This window comes from Neovison vison, chromosome 10 (genome assembly GCF_020171115.1).
Source record: "Neovison vison isolate M4711 chromosome 10, ASM_NN_V1, whole genome shotgun sequence".
Classification (NCBI taxonomy): Eukaryota; Metazoa; Chordata; class Mammalia; order Carnivora; family Mustelidae; genus Neogale; species Neogale vison.
This window is the reverse complement of record NC_058100.1, coordinates 3,202,665-3,222,963: the sequence shown is the minus strand read 5'-3', so window position 1 is coordinate 3,222,963 and position 20,299 is coordinate 3,202,665. Positions and strand designations below refer to the sequence as shown.

General features: G+C 61.2%; 1 protein-coding gene across 2 annotated transcripts in view; it reads right to left on the bottom strand.

The window, feature by feature from the left end:
* The window catches only part of KIRREL1 (kirre like nephrin family adhesion molecule 1), an 85,026-nt gene that overhangs the window by 4,683 nt on the left and 60,044 nt on the right, over nucleotides 1-20,299 (bottom strand). The window contains exons 2-11 of one of the 2 annotated variants that reach the window (XM_044266648.1): nucleotides 13,478-13,627; nucleotides 11,688-11,837; nucleotides 5,928-6,085; nucleotides 4,087-4,237; nucleotides 3,063-3,168; nucleotides 2,791-2,939; nucleotides 2,488-2,615; nucleotides 1,750-1,924; nucleotides 1,568-1,668; nucleotides 47-245 (exon numbers count right to left, since the gene is read on the bottom strand). In XM_044266648.1, coding sequence (XP_044122583.1) covers nucleotides 47-245; nucleotides 1,568-1,668; nucleotides 1,750-1,924; nucleotides 2,488-2,615; nucleotides 2,791-2,939; nucleotides 3,063-3,168; nucleotides 4,087-4,237; nucleotides 5,928-6,085; nucleotides 11,688-11,837; nucleotides 13,478-13,627 — 1,467 coding nt within the window. The remainder of the gene's footprint in view (nucleotides 1-46; nucleotides 246-1,567; nucleotides 1,669-1,749; nucleotides 1,925-2,487; nucleotides 2,616-2,790; nucleotides 2,940-3,062; nucleotides 3,169-4,086; nucleotides 4,238-5,927; nucleotides 6,086-11,687; nucleotides 11,838-13,477; nucleotides 13,628-20,299) is intronic. The other variant, XM_044266649.1, reaches the window with a different exon arrangement.

The window sequence follows — 20,299 nt, the reverse complement described above, 5'->3', positions numbered from 1 at the left end:
GAGGAGGGAGCAGAGTCCCCAGCGGCCGGCACCCAGCCACAGTCACCTCGCTCCTCTAGCTGGATGATGGCCGTGCCGGGCCCGAAGCTGTTCCAGGCCGTGCAGTTGTAGTGCGTCTGAAAGTCTGCTTCCATGACGTTGTTGATGGTGAGCGTGGACAGCACGCCGCTGCCCGAGTTGGTCCTCTCCACCGTGTAGCGCTCCAGGGTGCCCGCCTCCAGGAAGTTCTCCTTCCAGGCCCAGGCCTGGGTGGAGAGAGTGGGGAGGGGGGAGGCAGGGGGGCGTAAGGAAGGGCTGGTGGCAGAAACACCTGGCCGACCCTCCAGGCATTCCTGTCCCATGCGTCCCGTGTGTCCCTCAGCCCAGCCCAGTACTCACCCTGCAACAAACCCAAGTCACCCTCTTGCCTCAAACCTTGGCATGGGATCTCCAGTCTAAGGGAAACAGCGGCTCCCAGCGTGATGGAGATAGGAACGTGCCAATATGCTGAGGGACATTCTTTAAAATGCAGATTCTTGGAGCTTAAGTCTTAAATGTGCATCTCCAGGGGAGAGCTCCAAGATTCTCTATTTTTATAAGAATCCCACCAGTGTAGACATGGTTGGGCTGGTGAACCAGCGTTTGGTGGCCCCTGATGTCCCGGATAGGGAGTCAACACTGGGCCCTGAGCCTGGCTGTCCCTTGAGCCCCTGTGTGGCCTCCCTCCCCCTCTCTGGGCCTCCAGGTCCTCATCTGTGAAAGCAGAGGACCAGGTTGGAGTTGGACGCCCAAGGTTTGTCCCGCTCATGACTCAGACTTTAGCCCCACCTTTAGCCAACCCACAGGCAGCCCCACCTGAACCCACCTGGAGGGTTCTGGAGACCCATCCCCAGACTCTTAAAACAGGGACGATCCTTCACAGAAAAGGGGTATCCCCATCCTTCTGCATCCCTGACCCCCCAGTCGGGACACCCCTTTCATGTCCCCTCCCTGAGTGGAGCCCGAGGGAGGGGGAGTGGCTGAGCACTGGCTCCTTCCCAGGGATCAATCCTCCTAGCTCTGCACGGAAAGCCCCCCGGGAGCCGAGCCGCCCGCTGCCCAGGCGGCCGTGGTAATGAAGTGTCCCTGGGCAGCCCTGGAGTTAGCCAAATGGTCATTAAATGTGATGAGGGGTTTGACGGTTAATGGTCACAGGAGGAATTAATGGCGCATGGTGTGGGGAAGAGGAGAAAGGAGGGGGCAGGGGGAGCGCGTCGGAGGAGGAAGACAGAAGGGGGCAGAGGGCCAGGGAGCCCAGGGGCAGGGTGGAGGCCAGGGAGGGGGAGCAGGGAGGCTGGGAGAGGGAAGGAGATGAGGCAGACAGAGCAACCCCGGCCTCTCGCACCTGTCGCGACGGCCGCCCCACAGCCACCCGGCCAGGCGGGGACACCGACCCCATTTTGTGGGTGACAAAACGGAGGTTTGAAACACTAAGTAATTGGCTCAGGGCCATGTGACAGGTGAGGGAGGAGGGGCTGTCCTGTGAGCAGGGATGGGGGCAGAGGGACGCAGCCCCCGGGGCACTGGCCGGGACGCAGGCGGCACTCACGATGCGGTCCGGGGGTGGCGTGCTCCCGATGAAACACTCCACCTTGCCCCCGTCGCCCCTGACAGCATACTGCACCGCTTCGCTGGAGATAATGGGGGGCCCTGTGAGCAAGAAGACGCAGTCAGGGCTGGCGGGACGCGGCAGCACCTGCCCGCCCAGGCCCAGCCCCGCAGGCTGCTCACCGTTCACATAGAGGGGCACCTCCCTCTCGGCCACGCCGATCCGAGGCACGATGGCCCGGCAGGTGTACGTGCCCGCATCGGCCTGGGTCACTGACTTCAGCAGCAACTGGTTGCTGTTACTCAGGACCTGGGCAGAGAGAGCAGCCTCGGGTGGGGAGCCAGGAGGCCTGGGCCCCTGGGTCCAAGCGGGGCCCCGCATCGGAGGCATTGGGAAGAAAGCAGGAAGGGCCACAAGTGAATTCCCGGAAGGGCAAAGGCTGCATCCCCTGACTCTAAAAAGGGTTTCACTGGGGCCCTCGATCTCCACTAGAGTGGGCTGTGAAGGGCAGAGGCCAGCGAGGGCAGCCGGAGCTGCGGTGACTTCAGAGAACGCAGCCTCTCGGTCTGTTCTAGAACGTTCCCTGCCAAGCAAGACAGGGAGTCTCATCCTAACATCCCTCTTCCTGTATTGCAGCCCAAACTATCTAATGCAGGGGTCTACAGAGCTGCAGAAGCCCCTCCCTCCACACACACCTACGTCCCCATGCCCCTCCCACAGGCACTGAGTCGCCCGCTGTTCCACGGCAAGAAGAGGGTTTGATCCCAAGCACTGGCCTCCTGCTTCAAATCCCAAGACCCTAGACACACCGCGGCTCCGACCGGAAAAGCCACGGTGCACCTGCCCCGCCCCACCCCCGCTCTCCCACCTGGGACCGACTCCTTCCTCCCGGCGCTCGAGACGGGCCGCAAGCGTCTTACCATGTTTGAGTCCTTTTTGGTCCAGGTGAGGGTGAGGGGGGGGTTCCCCACCCAGACGCAGGTGAGGGTCACGTCAGAGCCAATGTCTGTGGTCGTGGGCTTGGGGTCAACTACGATCCGGGGGGCAACTGCGTGGAGAAGAGCCCTGGCTAGGGCCTCGGTCTCGTCGGGGCTCAGCGCCGGCCGCCCTGCCCTTCCTTCCGCCGCCCGGCCACCTTCCCAGCCTGTCGCCTGTCCTGAGCTTCACGGAGCCCCCGCCCCTACCCCTGACCCTTCAGGGGTCCCTGCCCGGGCAGCACTCACAGTGGACGTTGACTAAGGTGCTGACGTTGGTGCTCCCCACTTTGTTGTGCACTTCACAGGACACGGGCTCCGTGAAGAAGGAATAGTCGACGTTCGTCTCATAGCGACTCTCGTGCGCGTCTTCAATCAAGAAGCCGCCCTTGGCCCACCTGGGGTGGAGGCGGCGCGGCGGGGATCAGGCCCTGGACAACTCTCACCCCCGGCCGGGGGCGCAATGCCCCCGGCAGCCCCCACGCCAGGCCCAGGCTGACCCCAGCCCCCACCCCTTGCACCTGTAGCCCAGAATCTCAGGGTTCGCTGTGGCCTGGCAGGTGAAGACGACGCGCTCCCCCTCCTGTACCGTCTGCGGCTCAATAGACAGGGTCACTGTGGGAGGGTCTGCAAGGCAGGGGACACGAAGGGTCTTTTCTGTCCCTCAAGTGTCTTTCTCTTCCTAACCCACACACCCAGCCCTCTCCCTGTGCAGAGATCTGGGAATTGGAGTGAAGAGAGAACCAGGGCCAGTAAGAAGGCGTCTTCCTCACCTTTACCCCAGGGAGCCTCCAGGGGGCCGGGCTAGGGGACTGGCTAGGGGGCCGGGACCCAGGCTGCCGCCTAAGGGACACTTAGGGGATGTAAAGTGCACATTGGCTGCGAGGAGTCAGGGCAGCCTAGCAGGGCCCACTGAAAGGGGTGCAGGTGGGGCATCTCCGGCCCCTGCCCATTCCCTCCCTTTCCTGGGTGGAGGGGCTGTACCCCCCCCACACACACACAGCAGTAGGCTCCATGCTGGCTGCTTTGACACTGTCCTGTCCAAGTGCTCTCCCAGCCCCAACAGACGGCAACGGGTCCCCAGTCCCTTCTCTGAGCCCCGGGGGATTAGATGTATTTCAGAATTTGGAGTTTTCCCCATTTTAGAAAGGTGCTGGTGTGCACAGGCCATTTGCTACGTAAGACCCCCAGCGGGGTCTGGGCAGCACCTCATAGTGAGATACGGGTTAGGTAAGAGACTGTGGAGAACCTTAGTCCATGGTTTGCCAGCAAACTGGGTTTAGTTTGGAATTTCAGAGAAGACCCTGAAGGCCCGCGTCTTCTCTTCCTCACGTACACAGAGTTGGGAGCTGAGGCTCAGAGAGGTGAAGTCACAGCCCAAGTCTCACGCTGGGTCCGACCCAAGAGCTGCCTGACTCCCAGCCCGCGCCTCCCCCAAGCCCCCGGCCCCTGCAGGATCGGCATTCGGGGCTTCTCCGAGGTCGCCCCACGCTCCCTCCCTCAGCCCGGTCCTCCCCCCGGCGCCGCGGCAGGACCCCCGCTCACGGTGCACGTCAAGCTCGATGGACGTCTCCTTGCCGGTGGGGGTGGCCTCGTTCACGCTGCGGCAGGTGAAGACGCGCCCGATGTCCAGGTCTGTGGGGTTGATGAGCAGCTGGCTGACGGTGGTCTCCCTCTTCCCGTCCTTCAGCAGCTCCTGGGGTGGGACAGTGGGAGAGCGGGTCAGGCTACACCCCCCTCACCGCGACCAGGAGGACCCCGCAGAGACGGGCTTGCGCTGGAGGGGCAAGGGGACTTTAAGCGGAGCTGCAGCCCTCCCCACCCCTGCCCCAGCCCCAGCCTCTCAAAATACATAGACGCTAATAAAATAAATAGACTTTATTTTTTAGAGACGTTTTAAGCGTACGGAAAAACGGAACAGAAAATGCAGTGAGCTCCCATCTGCCCTCCAGGACCCACAGTCCCCGCTCGTGAGCACGACACACAAGGGCCGAGCACACGACTGACAGGCCCGTGTCGGGCCACGGCTGCTAAGTGCCGCACCGTTTCTGCCAGAGCCCACGCTGCATGGCCTGCCTTCCCCGTGGTTCGGAGCCTCATTCCGGGGACTCAGGGCGGCACAAGTCCCTCCTCTTCTGCACTGTCTCTGCGACCCTCCCGCCCCCAAGACCCTCCAGCTCGGTCTGTCCTGCTCTGGGCACAGCAGCTTCCCCAGGGGGGCTGTGCGTGAGCTGGGTGCTGGGGTTCTCCTGCCAGACTGCGGGCCCCTGGAGAGCGGGAAGGCCCACGGGCTGTCTCCCCGGCTCCGCGAGGGCCGACCTGAGGCCCCCGCACGTGGTCACCAGAACCTGTGAGCTGTTTGGTGCAAGGCAAACCACATCGCAGCTCTCCGGCAGCAGCACGCAGGCCTCCGCTGGGCAGAGCAGGGCTGGCGCCGTGCAGGGCGCAGGCTCCCCCCTCCCCCCGCTGCTCGCCCAGGATCTGCGTCTTTAGAAAACCGGAGAAGGGACGTGAACGACAAACGGCTGTTAACAAATCAGCTCCTTTCGTTGCCAGAACATTTCAAAATATGTAGCCCTAACGGAGAAAAATTACAGATGTCTTGTGCTAAAAGGTTAAGCACCACTGAAGCCGGAGTGTCCTGAGTCAAATAGGGAAACCAAGGCCAGAGAGCAGGGAGCTGTCCAAGGTCACCCAGCCTGTCAAGGGCAGGGCTAACCCGGTTCTGCCTGGCGTTGCTCTCCGAGGCACACAGGTGAGCGGGTCTCCCACGGGCCCAGCAAAGGGCTGGGCACACCTGTGTGTTTGCCCGCAGCTGGCAGAAGCACCTCACACTGGAGAGGTGGATGTTCACTCCAGCCAGCGCCGCCCAGAACGTCCCCTGGGGACTCTGCCACAGCCTGCTCACTCAGTCGTGCCAACCAGAGGCTGAAGGAAGAAGGCCGAGGGGCTCAGTAGGGTGCAGCCTGAGCCACCTGCAGACCCCAGCTCCGCTGCACACCAGCCCTGTGACCCCGGGCAAGGCATCAGCCTCTCTGACCATCGGTGTCCCTCTTTGGTGAGTTGGACAGAACACCAGCCTTATGAAACTCCCTTGAGGATCCAGAGGGACTGTCCATTAGGAGCTCAGCATACACTGTGCCCAGCACACAGTAGGTGTTTAATCAGTGTATCTGGCATTAGCATTATTCTTCATCTCTGCTAGCCACTGAATGCACCAGCGCACCATGAACTTAGGTGCCCCTCCTTTCCTCTGGATCCCAGCTACACAATGAGGGTTTTACCAGATGACGTACAAGCTCCCCCGTCACATCTGTGCCCCCCGATTCTGGGTCAGGCCCACCTGGGATGGGGCTGAGGGGTCTGGGGGAGCAGCAGGGTCTCACCGTGCTGGCCACAGCGCCCTCTTGCTGTGTCCCATCCCGGAACCAGATGATGGTGGCGGCCGGCTTGGCGTTGAAGGCTCGGCATGTGAGATTGTGGGGGGTGCCAGCTTGCAGCAGAATCACAGGGCCGCCATCGATCCTGGTGTCCTCTGGGGGGACTGCGGGGTGATTAGAGCCATCAGTCAGGGTGCGACTAAGTCCCTGACCCTGCCGGCGTCCCTCCCGCTGCACGTCTGCTCCGTGGACGGCCGCTGCTGCTTGAACTTGCAATCTGTACACCTGTTGCCACCAGCGCAGCCTCCAACCCCAGCAGGTTCCTTCCCAGCCCGTCTGGTGGATGAGGGGTACTCATCCGCAAACTGGGGAAGAGCTAGGCTCTCCAGGACCGGGGTGCAGCTCACACTCCGGGGGCCGCACGGGGGCGGGGGCTCACCCTGGGCCAGCCGGGTGAGCAGGTCTATCACAGCCACCTCCCGCACGGGCTCCCTGCCTCCAGTCCCCCGGCAGACACATCCATCACTGCTGGCAGGTTATTTTCTCCCGCGCAGCTAAGACGGTGCCCCCTCCTTGCCCAGACACTTCGGAGGGCTATGAAGTGCCGTGGGTGTGCTCACTAGCGTCTCAGCCTGCCGCTCCGGGTTCCCCCAGGCAGCCCCGCACTTTCTCGCGTCCTCACCTCTGCTGTCCCTCCCGCAGCCTGCTGCACGGGCCCTCCCGCCACAGCCGGCCCAGCGGTGGCACCAGGCAGGGGCTCTGAGCTCCTAACTGACCTCATACTTAGGATGACTGTTCGGGCCCCGTTCACAACCAAAGCTCTTATCCCCTGCTCCCTGGTTTTCTACCAACTCCAGGCCTAGAGGCGGCCACCGTCCGCTCCTGCTAACTGCTTGAGGGATTGAATGGGTCGGATTTCTGATGCCAAGAAATAGGCCTCTTCTTGTCCTATCCCCACAGGCTCCAAAAAGCTCAGACGGTGAGATGACACGTTCCCTGAAGGCAGGGCTGCTTCTTTCTCTGAAAGCCCGAGGTTTAGCCGAACTCGGCTGACAGCAGGTCCACGGGGAGCGCAGCTGTATGAGTAAATAAGGGACTAAAGCGGCAAAGGCAGGATTTCGGGATTTCGGTGACCATCCTTCTGGTGCCCCCACTGTCGTCAGGCCAGCAGTGGGAAAGGGCTTGGTTTGCCTTCTGCTGGGAAGACCCAGGGAGGGCTCGGTGAGGAAACCGTTGAGAGCAGGTGCTGGAGGCCCACAGAGCCTCACGGGGGGCAGGGCTGCCCCGGGTGTAGGAAAGGCCGGTCCTGTGCTGAGTTTCTGCTAGAAAGGAACCACCTGCACCGTCTCTTTTCCGCTCGCAGAGGAGCAGCGTTTCCGAGCAGGCTGCCCTGATGCTACACCCCTGTGTACGGCTGGTCACCTGTCGTGGGATCTTGGGTGAGGCCCTCGGGGGAGAGTCCCTCTTCAGCAGGGATGCAGCACTGCCTAACCCGGGGGCCCTCGTGAAGGTCAGCAGGGGTGCTGGGTACGGACTGCGGTGTGCAGGCCTGGGTGACCGTGTGCTGCGTTCCTGCTGCTGCTCGGACGAGAGCCAGCAGTGCCCCCGGCTCCGGGCCAACAGATGAGCCGAGTCCCTGTCGCCTCCTCTTTGCTTAGGGCTCTGCCCTGTTCCCCTGTGCACATGTGGAAGTGGGGTGCGAAGGACAGATGCGGATATAGAGCCCCCACTCGGGGTCTCCTGGTCTGCGTGGGCCCCTCCGAGGTCAAACCTGCGGTCTCACCCAGGAAGGACATCCTGGATGGGCAGAGATCCTGTCCATCTGCGGGGTCAGTACGCCCTGGGTCAGACGGAAAGCGTCGCCTCCCTTCGGCTCTCCCCTCCCTGGAACGCTGGCCCTTTCCCCTCCTTCGAGCAAGACATTCCATCTGTCGCTGACCCGTCTTTCTCTCCGTTTCTGGGGCAAAGGAGAATTGTCTGCTCTGCTGTCAGAGGGCGTGCATCCATGTGGCTGCTTGTTTACAAACACATTTTCATAATTTGTGGCAAATCTGTAGGTAGGTCTGTGGCCTCAGTTTCCTCGTTTGTAAAGTTTTAAAAATAACATAGACTCCTCTTCCCCAGCGGCATCGTCAACTGGAGATCCCAGACGTGCAGCCGGTGAGCTGTGATGCGATCCAGTGTTTCCGCCGCTCGTGGGAAGCCGACCAAAGTGCCCAGTTCCACGTGTATGTGACCGCGTCTGACACTCTCCACAAAGCATACTTCATTAATCCTTTCGTGGTAAATACCATGGACCCCAAATGCCAGATGAGGTCCCTGAGGCTCGGAGAGGTTACGGAGTGTGCCCTGAGGCAGGAGAGGGAGTTAAGCGGCACAGCTGGTGGGGGCCGGCCCACCGACCCTGGGACCCTGGAGCCCTGCCGCGATCCCCACGGGGCAGGGGGTGGGAGGGGAATGTGGGCGCCGTGTCTGCAGGGGAGTGGGAGGCCGCTGCTCAGCCCTGCTGCAGGGAGAAGGAAAGGCTGGGTGGAGCGGGGCGCGCAGACAAGGGCTGTGGCCGCAGATGGGGAGGGTCTGCCGGGCACTGGGGGGAGGGTCTGCCGGGCACTGGACGCAGCCACTGTCCACTCCGCTCAGTCTCCAGGACTGGTACCCTGAGCACCGACGTACAGAACCGGGTGAGCAGGGAGCGTGCGAGACGAGGCCTGTCTTCTTAGCCTGCACACGGCTGCCGGTGGCAGGGGTCTGAGAGAGCGGAGCGAGCACGAACCTCTCACTCTTCTTCTTCTTGGGGACTGTGCCTGCCCCCCAGGCCCCCCAACCCCCCCAGATAGCCTGGGAAGTTCCACACACTGCACACAGACCATGCCCTCCAAACGAGCCACCCAGCGTCCCCACCGCAGGCTCTCCCTCTGTGGCTTGCAAGCTCTTCAACAAGGCGCTCTTCCATCCGTAGTCTGGGCTCCTCATTCATATTCCTCTTCCAGGAAGCCTTTCTTTTTTTTTTTTTTTCCAATTTATTTATTTTCAGAAAAACAGTATTCATTATTTTTTCACCACACCCAGTGCTCCATGCAAGCCATGCCCTCTATAATACCCACCACCTGGTACCCCAACCTCCCACCCCCCCACCACTTCAAACCCCTCAGATTGTTTTTCAGAGTCCATAGTCTCTCATGGTTCACCTCCCCTTCCAATTTCCCCAAAAGCACATACCCTCCCCAATGTCCATAACCCCACCCGCTTCTCCCAACCCCCCTCCCCCCAGCAACCCACAGTTTGTTTCGTGAGATTAAGAGTCACTTATGGTTTGTCTCCTTCCCTATCCCATCTTGTTTCATGGATTCTTCTCCTACCCACTTAAGCCCCCATGTTGCATCACCACTTCCTCATATCAGGGAGATCATATGATAGTTGTCTTTCTCCGCTTGACTTATTTCACTAAGCATGATACGCTCTAGTTCCATCCATGTTGTCGCAAATGGCAAGATTTCGTTTCTTTTGATGGCTGCATAGTATTCCATTGTGTATATATACCACATCTTCTTGATCCATTCATCTGTTGATGGACATCTAGGTTCTTTCCATAGTTTGGCTATTGTGGACATTGCTGCTATAAACATTCGGGTGCACGTGCCCCTTTGGATCACTACGTTTGTATCTTTAGGGTAAATACCCAGTAGTGCAATTGCTGGGTCATAGGGCAGTTCTATTTTCAACATTTTGAGGAACCTCCATGCTGTTTTCCAGAGTGGTTGCACCAGCTTGCATTCCCACCAACAGTGTAGGAGGGTTCCCCTTTCTCCGCATCCTCGCCAGCATCTGTCATTTCCTGACTTGTTGATTTTAGCCATTCTGACTGGTGTGAGGTGATATCTCATTGTGGTTTTGATTTGTATTTCCCTGATGCCGAGTGATACGGAGCACTTTTTCATATGTCTGTTGGCCATCTGGATGTCTTCTTTGCAGAAATGTCTGTTCATGTCCTCTGCCCATTTCTTGATTGGATTATTTGTTCTTTGGGTGTTGAGTTTGTTAAGTTCTTTATAGATTTTGTACACTAGTCCTTTATCTGATATGTCGTTTGCAAATATCTTCTCCCATTCTGTCAGTTGTCTTTTGATTTTGTTAACTGTTTCCTTTGCTGTGCAAAAGCTTTTGATCTTGATGAAATCCCAACAGTTCATTTTTGCCTTTGCTTCCCTTGCTTTTGGCGATGTTCCTAGGAAGATGTTGCTGCGGCTGAGGTCAAAGAGGTTGCTGCCTCCAGGAAGCCTTTCTTGAACAAAACAAGCCACTGGATGCCATTATAAGCCCCATTCCTGCCATACCTAGGGGCTTAGCTGGCTTTTTCTCATCTTTGCTGCTCTGTCTCTGGGGGTCTGGCGCAGGAGAGGGGAGTGGGGACCAGGGGCTCCTTGTTGGGATGGGAGTCCCCTGGGTGAGAAGGAGGACCTCCAGGATCCACAACAGAGGCAGTTAGGGAGGGAAAAGAAGACAGACGGGCTGCCGAGAATCTCGTGGTTCCCTTGGATGGCCTGGGCTGGCGCAGGCTCACACACACCCAGGAGGGATGGGAGGTGCTGTCGCGGTGCCCCATGCCCATCCCCGCCGGCCACCCGCCTCTCTCCCTGACCTCAGGCTTGCACCTTGCTCACGAGCGAGGAAGTGCGAGCCCCCTCCCCCCAGGCTAGAGTCCTTGCTGCCTGGACACCTCCCTGCCCAAGCCCCAGTGGTTCACAGCTACCTGGGCAGAGCGGCTAAGAGAAGGCTGATGTCACCATGCTGCCTTACGGATGAGCAAACTGAGACCCAGGGTTCGTGACCCCTCAGGGTCCCAGTGCCAGAATGGGCCAGGGCTCCTGACCTCCAGCTCCCAGTTCAGCCCTTCCAGACACATGGACGACTTCCTGCGCCCTCCTGACCCCCACTCTCCCGCCAGGTAAAACCTTCCTGTGTCCGAGCTTGTGGTCTCAGTCCGCTCTCCCCCAGCCCTTCCAGGGGCTTCTCCCACGTTGCCGGTTTCAGGCAATGAGATGGAAAAGAGGGAGCCCAACAGAGCACATGAAGGCAGCAGAAGGGAACGGGCCAGCATGGAGGACAAAAGGGAAGAGGGAGGTCCCGGGCAGAGGAAGCCCAGCAGAGGCAGAGGGAGAGCAGCAGGCTGGAGGGAGCCAGAGGGGGTGTCCCAGCCTGCCTCCTGCAGGGGCCAGTCCCCGCGTTATGCAAATGGCTTGGGGGTTCTCACAGAGGGACCTCTGCTCTGCTCCAGCAGGACCCAGTTCTCAACCCTCCAGCCCATTCCTTCTGGTCTTGCTCCCCGGCTCCCAGAAGGGCCTCCAGGGGACTCTCAGTGGCCAGGGAGGAAGAGTGGTGAAGGGGAGTATGGGCTGAGTGAGGACGAAAGGGAACCCTGGGGCAGCTGCTGGGGCCGGAGGCAGCCGTGGGGAGGGCGGGAGAAGCTCTTCACCGACAAGCCTGGGCCAGGAGCAGGTGCATCTCCACCCCAACTCTTCTGCCCTGGGGGAGCCCTATGTCCAACTGATAGAGCCCAACCCACTGGGCACTGAGGATGCCAGGCCTCACGCGCCCTCGGTCCCACCGTGGGGGCCCACAGCCCGCTTTACCCTCTTCTGCTGGACCTGGCTTTGCACAAAGTTTAGAGAAGGATGCGGGAGGGCAGTGGGGACAGACAAGAGGCCAGGAAGAAGGGAGGGGACACGGGGATAGGAGGGAAAGAGCGGGAGGAGGGCAGAGCTTTACTGAGCACGGTGAGCTTGGCCCGCCGCGAGCGCAGGGCGGCCTCTGTGGCCTGGCACTCGTAGGAGGCGTCGTCAGACAGCTCGGCGTCCGTGATCTCCAGGTTGTACTGCCCGGCATCCGCGGAGCCCACGACCCGGTACCGTGGCCAGGCTGCAGGGACACAAAGGGCGAATGAGGTGAGCCCTGCCCCAGCCTGGGACCCGGCCTGCCAGGGGCCCCTCTCTCCCCACGGCTGCACCCCTCCCGCCACCCTGGCCTGGGACCCCGTCCACAGAGCCCCAGGTGTCACAGTCCCATGTCACAGCCTCCTGCAGACAGGCTGGGGGCCCTGGAGCAGGAGCGATGGGGGACACAGAAGGGGCAGATGATAGAATTTCTGGAGCTGTTTCCAGACCAGCGTCCCTTGTAATAACAGGAAAGGAGCAGGAAAAAAGTTGAGAGAAGGGGAGAGGGGGAGGGCATGTGGGCACTGGAAATATAGGGCATCGCAGCACAGACGGGGCTCCCTGGGGCCGGGGGGCAGGGGAGCCGAGGCAGGCCAAGGCCTTGCCCGCACTGGCCATGCCGGGGATGGACGCAGCAGGGTCTTCCCCTGAAGGAGGCCGGACCCACACAGGCCCTGGAGGAGCCACGGCTGCTGCGGCAGGTGGGCCTGGGAGCCGCTGGCCCCCTCCGGCTCTGCCCTCCCCTGCAGGCTCGCATGCCCTCCCCGTCCCTCCCCCGGGCTCCCACCGGCTCGCTCCCATTATCTCCTTCTGTCCAGGGCTTATCGATCCTTCTCACTCCATATCCATTGATCTCTCGCCCAGGTTCTCTTTCTTTCTATCGTCGATAGAGCCACTAGCCCATCTCCCTCCTCTGCACGGACAGACTTCCCTCACCTGTGCTAATGTGCAGACCCCTCAGCAAATAATCTCAACTCCTAGACAACAAAAAGAATAAGAATGTGCAGCCCTTCCTGGCTTCCGGCATGATGCCGCTTCCCGGCGGTCTCTCATTTGGCTCAGAACTCACGAATGCCGCACCGGATCCTGAGTTCTACGGCTGTTTTCCACGGTGGTAAACCGAGACCCAGAGAAGTGCCCCGACTTTCCTAAGGTCGCCCAGCTCACCAGCAGCAGAGGCGGCCCCAGAGCCCAGGGGACGTCCTCCTCTGCCGCGGCCAGGAGGCCTTCCCCAAACTGCCCTTCCTTGCTCTGGAATAAAGGAGGTCAGTGGTTCGTTCTGTCTCCCTGAATCGCCTCGCAGCTTGGGCACAGGCTGCCCAGCACCCGATAAAGGCTTCTCACACAAACACGGACATCGGCGCCCAGGCTGACGCTACCATGGGGTTTTTGGCCTCAGAGCAGACGTGACCTGGGCAGGGGCAGGAGGGAGTCGGGAGCAAAGCCAGCCTGGCAGGAGAGACAGAGGGTCCCTGCGCTCTCTCCGCAGGACACTCTGCGGTCTCCTGCCCCTCCGGCCTCGCGTCTTTCTGCCTGGAGCACCTCTCCCGGCGTCTGTCTGTCTGTCTTGAGCTCTCTTACGGAAAGGTCTCTCGTTTCCCCTCAATCTCTCAGGTTCCTGTTGCCTTCCTTGAGCCAGTCGGCAGCCGGAGGAAACGCAGAGCTTCAGGGTTGGGAGAGCAGGGGAGGCAGAGCTTAGGAGGGGAGGGCAAAGCTGGCCTCACAGAGATGGGGGAGGAGAGGCTGGAGCTCGGAGAGGTAAGGGCCACGGCCCCAGAGGCCTATGCTGGGGAAGGGTACAAAGACAGGATGTCCGAGTGCCGGGCTGGTGGGCCACCCACTCACCTTTGAGGCCCTGGCCCATGCCCAGTGCCAGCCCGTCCTTGGTCCATTGCACGATGCCGGAGTAGTTGAGCAGCACACAGGGGAGCACGGCCCGCTGTCCTGCCACCACCGTCTGGTCAGCCGGCTCCTGGCTGAAGCGGGTCTGGGTCCCTGGCAAAGCCAAGCCGGCACAGAGTAAGGACGTGCGGGAGGGAAGGGCTCCACAAGGGGCCACCCTCCCTGGGCCCCATCCCTGCCCTCCTGTCCCTGCCCCACTCCAGCCCAGCCCCTTCCCGCCACGATGCCCTATGCTGGCCCCGGATTCCTCCTCCTCACCCCCACCCTGCCCCCGAGGGACGGGTTTCAGGGAGGAGGCGCTCAGCAGCGCAGTGTTACGGAGGGCTTGAGATGAGGCTAGTCCCCTCCTTCCGTGCCACAGACAGGACACTGAGGACTGGGGGTGGGGACAGGTGAGGGGGAGTGAGGGGCAGAGTGCGGAGTCGAACCTGAGCCTCGGCCCTCCGGGTCCTGGTCTTGCCCCGCCACCTGCCGCCTCACCCCCAGCCCTGTTCCCAGGTGCTGCACCCAGGAGCAGAGCCGCTGGCCCTGCACCACCTCTGCAATCCCAGAGTGGGGCTAGGGCACAGTACCCCTGCCCGCACGTGTCCTGTGAGCCATCGCGGGCAGCACATGTGTGCTTCGGGGACGGCGCACCCAGTGGACACACGAGGGCAGACTCTCCAGGCGGGCATCACACAAGGGTGAACACCGGCGTCCTGGGGTCAGAGCGTCCACAGCAAACCTCTGAGCCCACTTCTTGGCACTCCCACCCCGCCCCGCGCATCTGCCCCTTGCCCCCGAGCTCCAGGGCACGTGTGCATACACGCGGACACACGGACCGCACTGTGCCGCCCGCGCGGTGGGAGCCAGGCGCGCGTGTGACTTTGTTCCTCCCACCCCCCCCACCCCCTCCGCGGCTGTGGAGCCACACATGGCTGCCCGGCTGGCAGCCCGGCCCGGAGCGTTTGATTAGAGAGCTGCAGAGTAATTGCCTTTAATTGTGGGGCCTAAATGGAGCAGGGAATTGGATTGTGGCAGCTCCTCCCCCCTGGGCTCCCACCCCCTGCGAGCCAGAGCTGGTCTGCTGCTGGGGCAGGCTGTGGGAAGAGGGGAGATGGCAAAGGGAGAGGTCTGGGGCTTCCGAGCTTCGTCCCCAATCTGTCACACGGCTGCGACCAAAATCAGCTTTGTCCCAGCTCAGGGGACTCTGCTCTCATGTTTCCCTCCCCAGCTCCCGAGGCTCTGCGGAGACCACAATCCCCAAATCCAACCCTTTCCACAATTTCTCTGAACCTCCATCACTCCAGTGTGTAGGCGGAGGGAACTTGCCATGTGCCATCTGAGACCTCCCTCTAAGTCACCAGCCACAGGACCCAGGTCTTATCCCCTCCCTTCTGTTTCCTAGTCCAGCTCCATACCCCCCCATCTTTCCAAATTGGCCCCACATTCCCTTCTTCCAGGAAGCCCTCCTGGATTGATCCCTTAGCTCCTTGGACAAACAGCTTTTCCCATCTCCCAGCCCTGCTGTCACAGCTCTATCCATGCATTTCCTATCCTAGGCTCTAAGAGCCTGTGCTCATGTTTTCACTGCGAGGTAGAACGCAGCAGGCAGGCGAGCGTGTTGGTCCTCTCCATCTACCAGAAGAGGAACCTGTCCTCTAAAGCCAAGGCCCACATCTCCTCCCTCTGAATCCCCCTGGAATCCCCTGACATCCACATTGTCTGCTGCGCACAAAGGGGACCGAGAGAGGGGGCAGGGCCAGGAATGATGGCCAGCGTATGATTTAATACAACGAGGCAGCCTCTCTACTCTCCGCGAAGCGCACAAATCCAGTTCCTTGGGTCTGCAGGGGCCGGGAAGTTAGCAAGAGGGTCCCTCCCCACACTCCATGGGCTGCTGACTCTGGCCGACAAGACAAACTTCCGTGGCTCCTGAAGAAGCCAAGGATAAGGCTCGCCCACATCCCCAGGGATTCCGGGGCAGGTGTTGAGATCCTGGGGGAGGGGCGGGTCAGGTGAGCAGGCAGCATTATTAATTCAGGCATTGCCCTCATTATTATTCAAATTTATTCATATCCTTGCGCATTCGCTAGTGCAGCTCCATGCTGCAAGGTCCCCGCACGTTTCTCCTTCCCACGGCCCCAGAACCCAAGTCAAGGGCTTGGGAGTGGGCTGGCTGGCTGTCCCCGGCTCAGAGATGAGACTCTGTTCACGGCTTTGCTGCACAGGCCCGGACACCCTGGTCTCCTGCTGACCTCTCCAGCAAACACTGAGGAGCTGCTCTTTGTCCACAGGGCACAAGCAGGCAGGATGGAGGGGGTGCCCTTGTGGTCAGAGTCAGAGACCAGGGACAGGGAGCGGCCTGAGGGGGGAGCGTTATGGCTGGGGCGTGTCACTCCCCCACCCCCCAACACCCCCGGGCCTTGTTCACCTGCACTGCCAGGAGTGTGGACAAGGACTGCAGGGGGCCTTTTAGGAGCTCAGGTGTAGGAGACAGACTGCAGTTTGCATAATGCCTCTGCCTTTTCCTGACCATGACCTTGGCCAAGTCCCTCTCTGAGCCCTACCTCCAGGGATCCCTGAAGGTTAATGCGATGAGGGGTAGGACAGGCCTGGGACAAACCCTTGCCTGTGGCCACTGACTGGTAGCCATGCCCCGTATCTATCCCGGGCGGCTACATAGTTAGGCACCCCTGGAAACCCCTGCAAGGACATGAGAGAGAAGACAATTTAGTCGGGAGACAGGGGTGGAAGCAAGGACTCTGAAGTATCCAGAGAGGAGGGCACACCGAGAGGTCTCGGGGACTGTCCTCAGTGGCAAAGACCCTGGATCCTGACCCTGCAAAACTCACAAGCGAGTTTGCCCCCAAACAGCCCCCACAGTCAAGACGGTGCCAAGACAGGCCCCGCTCTGCGGGTTGGCTCTGGGGAGGGGAAGGCCCCACGCTGCCCTCTCCTCTGTACACCCCAGGCTCCTGTCACCCTTCCAAGGCCTTGCACAGCCGGTTCCAGGGTCGGGGAGGGTGATCTGCTGCCCCCATTCCCTTGGGATTCAAAGAGTTCCTTCCTCTGGGAAGTTTTCCTTGACTTCCCACGTGCCCTGAGAGCCCCTTTTATTCACTTCTTACCTCTGCGATCATATGTTCCCCACGGCACTGCCCATCCCTGCCATGAGCCCAGGGGACTCCAAGTCCAGGTGGGGTTCCTCAGAGCTCTGGCTCCTCACCCCGCACGGGCCCGGCTGCAGGCCCACGGGTGTTCTGAAGCAGTGAGCGACCCTGCTAGGTGCCCCACACCCCCACTGCCCCCCAGTGAGGGACAGGAGGCAGAGGGCTAGTCAGGCTCCCAGGCTGCAGCGGAGGCACGGGCAGGGCAGGGACATAGAGGGACAGGCTGGGCTTCTCCCTGCAGGGAGACGGGTACAGCGCTGGGGGCAGGGGTGCGCAGACAGTCCTGAGAGGCTCCCTGGTGGAGGAGTGCGGAGCAGAGCTGGGACGGGAGGGGGAGACACTGGACAGGGCACCACAGCAAGGGCAGACGTGTCCTGGTGGCATGACGACAAAGAAGGAGGTAGGGAGTGATGTCCCCGAATGTCACAGAGGCACCAAGAGCCCATCCCGGTGGCCTAGCAAGGACACACACACACACACACACACACACACATGCCCCCAAGGCCCTGGGGCCTCGGGCCTCCACCATCTGTGCCTGAGCAGAGCCCGCACTGCAGGTGGGGGCCAGACGGCAGTCCCGCCCAGGGCCGGCACCCGGCTCGCAGAAAATAAAGCTGGCAGCAAACAGAAACACAGGAGCATGGCTCAAGGCAGCAGCGGGGGACTCGGGCGGCCTGAGTGCAGGCAGCCCACGACCACAGTCCTGCCTTGCCCACGCTGCTCGCCCCGACGGGCAGCCCTGGCCTGCCCCCCCCCCCGCACGAATCTGCGGGTGGGCTCTGGAATGAGTTCCCATGGGCTGTGATGCGTGGCCGCCCTGTCTTCACAGGCGTGGGGAAGCCTTAGCAGCCATCACGAAGACAGGTGGGGAAGGACACGTGGCCACAGGCACCGAGCCACACAGGCCCACGGGAGGCTGGTGGGGCAAAGCCAGACACCCACACAGAGGCTGGGGAGAGCCAGGGACAGTCCTGAGACTGGGGAGAAGCACCAGTGAAGGCAGATCTTGGTGAGGAGGAGGCTGGGAGAGGACAAAGCAGGCCCAAGGCAGTGATCCAGGGGGAAAGGCAGCAGGTAAGACCCGGTGACAAGAAGACCCTGAATGTCACAGGCCAAGGCAGAGCAGCAGGAAGGCTCAGGTCCTTAAAATGGAGGGAGAGAGATGGAGAGCAGGGGCATGGGAGCCAGCCTGGCCACTGGACCAGGCACCCCTACATTCGGTGCACTTCTCTCCTTTAGACATGCACAGTGAGGCTGGGGTCTCAGACTCCTGGTGTTCCTCTCCCCCAGGGGCCCAAGGGACAGGAAGCTCCCAGGAGGCTCAGCCAACAGGGTGGGGAGGGCAAGGGGAGCACAGAGGGGCCCTGGGGAGAAATGAGGAGTGTGCTGGGATGGGAGCATCATGGGGGGTGGGGGGCTCTGTGCTTTTCACACAAGCTGAGGAGGGGTCAAAGCTGCAGAAACCCCCATTCCCACCTTCCCCACACCCCTTCCCCCATCACTGCCAGCCCCACCCTGCCTGGCCCCGACCCCAACTCAAAGCTCCTGGGCCAGACTGGTCACAGCTCCCTCCCCCATTCTTCCCGCATTGTTTGGGCTTCTGGTTAGAGCCCTTCTCCCAGCCTGCCTTGGATTAAAAGTTACTCATGTGTGCGAGTCTGTCTCTCCCACTCTGCTGGGAGCCCCTGCAGAACAGAGACGCTTTGATTTACCTTTCTTGTCCCCTCAATCCGAGCAGCGCCCCTTAGTAATGATAACTCCCAATTATGCGACGCCCGCTACTTGCCAGCACCAGGCAGGTGCGGTACAGACCTCACTCCCAGCATCTCAGTCCCTGCTCGGGGTGGCTGCTATGTCCATTCCGCACAAACGGGAAACGAGGCCCCGGGTGCTTAAGACAGCGATGTTATTTAGCGGCGGAGATGGGAACGGACTCGGGGCTTCTCGGCAGCAGGGTCACTAAGCCACGCCCCGGGAGCGTCCAAGAAGCCTTCCCTGGAGGCACCGGGCTCAGGCCCCTGCCCACTACTTCGGGTCCCCACTCAGAGACCCCCCACTTCCAACTTCATCCTGCTGGCCTCTGGGGGGTGGCCAGGACCCCGAGGCCACGAGGGAGCTGATCCGCAGGCTGCCACCGACCGCAGGAGGAGCTTGACCCGAGCGTCCTGACGTGGAGGGACAGTGGCTCCCAAGGCCGAGACAACGCCAGTGGCATCTGGAGAGGTCTCAGTGATAGTAGAAACCGCGAGCGCTAAGAGCCAGTGTCCACCTTCGGGAGTTGCTTGCTAAGAGCCAGTGTCCACCTTCGGGAGTTATAACAAACACCCCTGCTGACCCAGCCAGTCCCTGGGCCCAGTGCCACCCGGTGCACGCCACAGCCTGTGAGGCACTGCCGCTAGCCTCCCCAGTAAGGATCTGAGGCTCAGAGAATAGCAAGTTCCCTCCAGCCACACAGCTGGTGAGTCGCGTGGCCAGTAAGCAAAGCAAGGGGCCAGGACACCTGGCCCTCGGGAGGCCACCACGCCAGCCCGGCTCCTGCTGCCTTCCCGGCTCTCACCACCCCCAGGACCTCCTGGCCCAGACCGGCCACTGTGCGGACTGGACCCCTGGTGCCTTGGCAGCCCCCATCGATGCCGCCCCCTCTCCCCGGAGAACCTGTCCTTCTCCCCTCTTCAGCCCACATCTCCCTGGGGACACGGCCTTCCATCTCTGCTCCCAAGAGTGAGGCCAGGAGAGGCTGCCTGCCCCCAGGGTCCTCTCCCGGTCCTGCTGGGCCTGGTGAGGACAGAGGTCTAGCTGCACTTCTGATTCTGACCGAGAAGTGATCTCCAGCTCTGTCCTAGAGGATGGAGATGCTCACAGATTCTCAGACACACCCCACACACGTCTTGTGGGCACGCACGCACCGAAACGCGTGAGCACCCACGTCCCCGGGTGCACGCACGTGTGCATAGCCGCTCTTGCACAACCGCATTTGAGTTCATGCTTCGGCGCTCACGTCCTGGCACCCCGTGCCCTGGTGGTCACATTCCCAGAGCCCTGCCCGCCAGGCCAGCCAGGAACAAGAGAGGGACCGGGACCGAGGGCGGGAGGAAGCTGAGGAAGCCAGGCTGCAGGAGAGGGGTTGGTGGAGGCCAGGCCTCGTCTCCCCGGATTTATCAAACGCGCAGTAATGAGCCCCCCGGGCGGAGCGGTCCCCAAGCTCTGCACTCCAGATTGCTGCTGGTTCAAAGGAAAGCCTTTGATTCGCACCGACAGCTTTCAGATGGAACTAAATCTCTCCACACTCCACCCCTCCTCCTGCCACACGGCCCCCCTGCCCGCTCTCACATCTTCGCCGCCCCTTCATCCCCCCTCCCCAGACTTTCTCCCCCAGCCCAACCATTCCCTTCCTGATCTATGAAAAATACAACAGCCAGGGAGAGCCCCTCCCGTTGGCTTCTCTCATCTCACCGAGAAAAGAGGATTGCGATTCTCCAGGCTGGGCCAGCAGAGGGGAAAAGAGAGGAGAAAGGGAGATTTGCACTTTTGATAGAAGAGGAGAGAAGACAGGAGAAGGGAGGGAGAGAGGGAGGGCAGGAGGGGCGCCGGCTGGGGTGGGCAGTGCAAGGGC